Source organism: Choloepus didactylus, chromosome 3, assembly GCF_015220235.1.
Source record: "Choloepus didactylus isolate mChoDid1 chromosome 3, mChoDid1.pri, whole genome shotgun sequence".
In the NCBI taxonomy this organism is placed as follows: Eukaryota; Metazoa; Chordata; class Mammalia; order Pilosa; family Megalonychidae; genus Choloepus; species Choloepus didactylus.
In genome coordinates, this window is record NC_051309.1 from 47,206,382 (window position 1) to 47,212,943 (window position 6,562).

The 6,562-nt window shown below is 36.4% G+C and overlaps 1 protein-coding gene across 1 annotated transcript; it reads right to left on the minus strand.

Moving 5' to 3' along the window:
• Window positions 1–3,348: 3,348 nt before the first annotated feature.
• LOC119528602 (nucleolar protein 11-like) lies at window positions 3,349–5,499 on the minus strand. Its single transcript, XM_037828927.1, is given in 3 exon segments — window positions 3,349–3,737; window positions 3,740–5,306; window positions 5,308–5,499. Coding segments are annotated over 3 exon segments (2,148 nt in total).
• Between the last annotated feature and the right edge of the window lie 1,063 nt (window positions 5,500–6,562).

The following is a 6,562-nucleotide window of genomic DNA, read 5'->3' on the forward strand; positions in this document are numbered from 1 at the left end:
TGTGACTCTATGCATAATGACAAAACGTCTTTAACAGGAGATAGTGGCCATACTGTACACTTCCATTTGACCTCCTGGGACCACTTTCCAACTACTTTTTCTGCTCTGTGCCCTGGGTTGGACAGGGGTATGTTATGAGTGTACATTGCATCAACAGAATTCCTTGTCACTAGACTTTCAGCTGGGTTTGATCACTGGAAGGTATGTACAGGAGATTGAACAGTTGGAAGAAAAGTGAGATATGGTACATTTTCCTGACGCTCTCTGCTGAGTCACAGTGGGTTAGCGGCACTCCTCCAAACAAGGCCATGACTTTGATGGAGTAGATTTCTCCATCCAGTTATTCTCTCTGGGTTCTGGAAACAGTGCCCTTCATATGCCCTTTTTGATTTGGACTGATAATTGTTCCACCTAAACTTTGCCCCAGGGTGCTGATTTATTCCTGGTTAATTTTCCTAAACCCTGTCCATCAATTTTGGAAGTATCCTTTAAGAAAATTTCCTTAAATTGGCCAGTGTGAGGGTACTGTTCTCTGACAGATATAGAATTCCAGTTTTTCCTAAAAATATTTCATGCAAATTGTTGAAAGTTGAGAAAGTTAGACATATTTGGTTAAGGTATCAATAGAAATTATGTTTCACTACTTCTATCTATTTATATATTCATTTCAATAAAATTTACTGAACAGATATTCACCAAGCACTATCATAGGCATTTGTTATGAGCTGATTAAAAAAAGACAGGTACCTGCCCTCAGGGAGTTTATGTGCTAACTGAGATGACAGTCTTAGGAGAATAATTAGAAAATTAATAATTTAGATACCATTATGATATTGTTACAATAATTGCAAAGTTTTATAAGCATATTAAAGGGAGATATAATAATTGTTGGGTGAGGAAGGGATATAACATTTGTTTTGTTTTGTTTTTAAGCACTCAAAATGACCCCTGAAGGATGAATTTAAATTTGCTAAGTAAAGAGCAAGAGTATGAATGAGAAAAAAAAGCATTCACAGTAGGAGAATTAGCCTCTATTAATTTCCTAAAGTTTTTCCAAATCTTGCATTCTCAAATAATGAAAGGAGGACACAAAGGAGGAAAAAAATGAGGAAGAGGGTACTGAAGGTCTTCTGATATATCCAAGGGCCGGTTCAAACAGGATCATACAGTCTGTATAACGATTTGATATTTTATTCTAAGAAAAGAAGAAGAAAACAATTGAAGATTATAGGCTTTGCATGATCTGATAGCCATATGTTTAAAAGATCTTTCGACTGCTATGTGGGAAATAGTTTAAGATGAAATGACAAGATTGAGCATAGGTTGCCCATTTGAAAGTCTATATCCAAAGTCTATATAAGAGATTACTCAACTTGGATACAAGAAGAAGAAGTGGCTGATACATTGTTTGGATCCTCTGGGAATCAGACTCTGAGATGGTGATAGGAGTGCAAGCCCTTATGAAAGAGAAAAGTAGGAAGGGAAGAATCAGAATTAGGTAGAAAAAGCCCTTAGGTCATAAAACATCCCTGACAGCTGTGAAAGGAAAATGGAAAGGAAGTAAGACTTGTCAGTTCAAACTTCAGACAAAGATGCAAATCTGCAAATCATGCCAACCCAATGGGGTTCTCAGGAACAAATATTTCTCCCCAGAGCAATCCTACATTGGGTAGTAATGGCCTGGCCCTAGTATACTATATTGACTTATTTGCTGGGGCTGTCCAGGAAAAATGCATTCTGGGCAGGAGAAGAGAGACAGATGCTGAAGGTGCTACAGCTGGAGATGTCAGGTAACTGCACTCCTTTCAGCTTTTCTAGAATTTCCTTCTCATAAGGAATGCCAGAGTAGCATATGTCCAGGGCTGCTACAGTGACTTAAGATTTAATTAGGAGATTAATGTTGGGTTAGAGAGAGGAAGTGTCAAGGATGACTACTCCATTATTATATTGTGCTAAAAAAGCTAGAACCACACACACACACACGCACACACACACAGAGGCCTACATAAATGAAGATTATGGAGATCTTGTCTACTTTTGTGATTTACCTGATGATGTAAGCTTGCCCTTCTTCCCTTATCACTATAGAGGTCCAATATAGGTTTATTGAGTGAATGAGTCAGTGAATAAATACATGAACCAATCAAATGTCCCCTATCTTGGTGACTGTTATCAACAATAATTACTGCCCAGTAATCTTTGCTCTCATACCTTGAATCATTCTTCATTAACATATGTGAACTCTTGCCTCCTCTAACTTTGTCTTTTGGATTTTCTTGTGAATATCTTGACACTAAGATATTAGGGAATGGCTTTAATTCTAAATGCAATCAGTTTCCATTATTATATATTATTTCCATTATAGAAATAATATAATTATAATTTACTGACTCTAATAAATTAAATCCAATCCAGAATTTTGCCATTGAAGTTAAAACCAAAAATGTCCTTGAAAATGATTGTGATGTTCAGAGGGATATAATAGACTTTTTGAGTGGTGCCTGCCTAGCCCAACTTCTCTAATTTTGGAATTGATCTTTGGCAATAATCCCTAGAGAAAACCTGTGCTGGCCTCCGTGTTTGTGCCATTAGGGAGACTGCACTTCCTTCCTTTGGTTTCCATGACATGTCCCTTATTCCTCCAACACAGCAGTTTTTAAAGTGTGTGTGTTTGTATGTGTGAGAAACATCCCATACTTACAAAAGAGAATACAAAAAGCTTATATACTGTTTAGGAAAATGATAACATCTTGAATTTTATATTTTTATTTCCTTGCTTTTTTAAAAGGTTCTATGTACATATTTCTTAACAGTTGTTTAGTTTTGCATTACACAAATAAAATCATATAGTACATCATTTTCTAATTTGCTTTATTCACTCATTTTTTTTATTTCATCCACGTTGATGTTTGACAGAAGTTCACTCATTGTGGCAGCTCCATAGTATTCAGTTTTATGATCATACCAAAATGTATTAATCTATTCTTCTGTAGTTAGACATTTGGATTTCTTCCCTTAAGCATTTGGATTTCTCCCCTTATTTTTTTTTTTTAAGAAATTAGACTTTTATCAGTACACGAATAAGTTTGCTTAAAATCAGCTCAGTTACATATTTTTAAAAAGTTTCAGAACCTCTCCACACCAATGTCCATAAACTAGAACAGGTTCACGTGAAACCTGCAGTCCTACCTAGTGAGCATCAATAAGCAGTGGTCCCAGGGAGTTGCTGACACATTTCTCTTGAAACTGAGAGATGGCCACAAACAAAACACCTTTCTTGTCTGGATGTGTAGGAAGAGTTCACATAAAAGGACTTCATAAAATATCTATGAAGGAGAACTGATAATATCAGAAAAGTTCCATCACTTCAATTGAATATAATTCTCTACGGTTCTTTTCTTGATTTAGTTTCTGTAGCTCCCAAAATCTCACTTCAATCTTGTTCAGTTCAGAATAAACACATATCTGGGATTTCACAAACTTGTAAAGACTTATTAGCAGCCTTTCTGCTTCTGGTATCATTACCACAACAGTAAAATTAGCATCTAGAAGTAGGCATATCCAATCCATAATCTGGTTCAGAGCTGGAGGATGTATTCCAGGAAGAGTCATAGTAGTATTTATGCTACACTTCAGATAAAGGAAATACAAATATTGGAGAAAAAAAGTGACATGCTGTGCTGGGATATCTTTCAAGTGTGGCAGAAGAAATGTTTCACTATATGCTGAATGAAGAACGCATTTAGTAGAGCTTCTCTTTTTGGTATTATAGGGCACAAAGTGGTCTCCTCTGTTGTGTCCTGAGGCTTTTCATTTAACTCGTTATCACAGTTATTGCAGTTATCTTCTTCAGGATTAAAGCCATTTTGAATAATTTGCTCTTCCATTTTTTCATCTTGTACAGTATCACTATCATCAAAAACTGCCTCTGTGTTTATATCTGTTTCTTGAAGACTGTCATCATCAATGCTTAAGAAAATTTTTAAGCAAGTAAAAGTGACTGATTCAGGAACATCAGGGAATTGCTGTAGACAGAGCTGTAGTATCTGTACGTCTATTTTTTCTAAGGCAACCTCCATTAAGCCAGGGCACAAGCTGTAGGAAAGCACATGCGTTTGGATAACCTGCATCAGAGAGTTCTGGGGATAAAATGATGGTTCTGTTTTACGTCTTCCCAGAAGTCCTGTTGCTATGTCCTCAATAATGGTATGAGAATCAGGTGTCCATTTAATAGATAAAAATTTACGTAGTTCTACTTCAATGTGTTTTTCTGAATCATTCTTTATGGTTGATAAAAGTTGTTCGGATGCTAGAATCTCTGGCTGTACACTCACTTCAACTTTTCTTGTTCTTAAGATTCTCCTTGACTGCTCCAAGTTCTGTGATCTAAGACCACATCCCTGAGATGCTTCCCAGTCTACAAAATGGGAGACAGTGTGAGTACCTGCATCTTGAGTGTGCTTGAGTTTTCCAAGAGCACCTGCTAATGATGACACTTCACACTTATATGGAATCACAGTTAGAAATTTTCCATGTAGCATAAACAAATTATCCCCATAATACCAGAGTTGACCACTGGTCCCTTGTGGTAACTCTTTTGAATCCTGGAGTGTTTGAAATTTTATGTTCCATATGGAAACGCATTCCTTAGAAGTTGGTAGTGGAGTTCCCAGGACTGCTATGTGATTTTGATCCAGGACGCTGACCGCAACGCCATTTCTAGCATTACCAGACACAACAGCCTTAAGCAACAGTGATCTAATTACCATCTGATTTCTGCCTGGGTCACTCGAATATGTCGGTATCAGGGTTTCATATATACATCCATCAGAGCTTAATGACTTCAAAGAGATGAATTTCCGATTCACAGATGCAGTAAAACTCTGTATAACAGATTTTTCTTTTTGTCCAGATAAGAGTGTGTATTTGCTTAAGATACGTGAGTTAAATATTTGTACATAAGCAAAACAATTTCCATCTTTTTCAGTCACAAAAATTAACATAGGATGCTTAAATACCATGAAAACTTTTGTCCATTTAATCACTTCTCCGTCAATGAGAAGAGCTTCAATTTTCTGCTGGGGCTCTGCAAGCAAGGCCTCTAGACCATGGATGGCACCTGCCTTGAATAGCACTAGTGGTTCGGTTCCTTGTATTGAATGTATCCTGTGCACTTCAGCTGACAATGTAGCTTTAAATACTTTATCCAAGTTTACATCTTCATTATTCCATATTCTCAAAACCTTATCATCATGGACAATAATATACTCCCTGGTTTGAAAGTTGCATACAGCTGGACATGTTATAAATTTGACCTTGCTTCACTGACCAGCTGCCTAAGGGTTTCTGATCAGAAACCTTATAGAGGATGACGGTCCTACAGCTCTCCGTCACCAGAAACTGGCCTGTTTTGTCGCCCAGCTCCATGCCTAGGAGTCCGTCAGGCCCGGCGCCCAAGGATAACCCAGCCAACATGAATTCCTCCTCTAGGGTCACCATCTTCTCCCCTTAATTTTATAAGAAATGTATTGAATCAATTAATCAATTCATAGAGAATTTGCATTTTTACGATTTTGAGTTTCCTTCCAATTATCATATATCTTTCAATGTATTTGAGTCATTTTTAATGTTTAATAAAATTGTACTAATTTAACTTCATGTATATATTCATATACATTACATATTATACTGGCTTCTTAACATCAATATTTATTTGTAAATATATCACAATACCAAGCAAAATGTTTCCGTGACACAATTTGAAAAAAAATTGGAAGTCACATTGATTTACCAACATATTTTTTGAAGACCTCATTGTAGGTATAATTGAAATACTGTTTTCTCTGCCCAAACTATTTCCATCACTGCATAAATTTAGTTGTTTGTTCAAATCATCTTGTGAACTCTTGTCACAAATCTAAATCTGAATCCATTCAACTGTACTTCTCTGCTTTATGTAGTAATTTCTGGGACAATCTGGCAGACATTTTGGAAACACCATGTAAAATAGATGACTTGTGCCCCTCAGAGTAGAATTCCCAGAACCCCAAAGCTCAATGAAGTGCAGCACCCTATCTCTCACTAAGAGTGTGAAGAGAGAAAGAGACAGAGAATATACATGCACATACCACACACACTCATTTGTAGAAAAGGACATTTGTCAGGCTAACCTCCACATCTTTTGTCTCATTGACAAAAATGCAAACCATCTTTAATGAATGTTGAGCTCTGTGAATTGCCATTTGCATGCAAAAGTAAAGCTTTTTTGTATATGTAAGGCAAGATTGAGCTATCAACAGATGGTTTGGATAAATGTCTGTTCATTACCTGAAAATGTCTACTGTGAGATAAAGTAAGAATTTAATTCACATTTTATCTTTACTCCACAGACTGAACAACTCTACACTTTCTCACCAGTGTTTTTTTAAGATAAATTTGGAAATTAATGTAAATATGAGAGTGGGATATCTAAAAGGATTTCCTTCCCTATAAGCATTCAGATAGTCTCTCTATAAAAGATTATTTAAAACTCCAGGCCTCCTTCTGCCTATATGGTCTACTT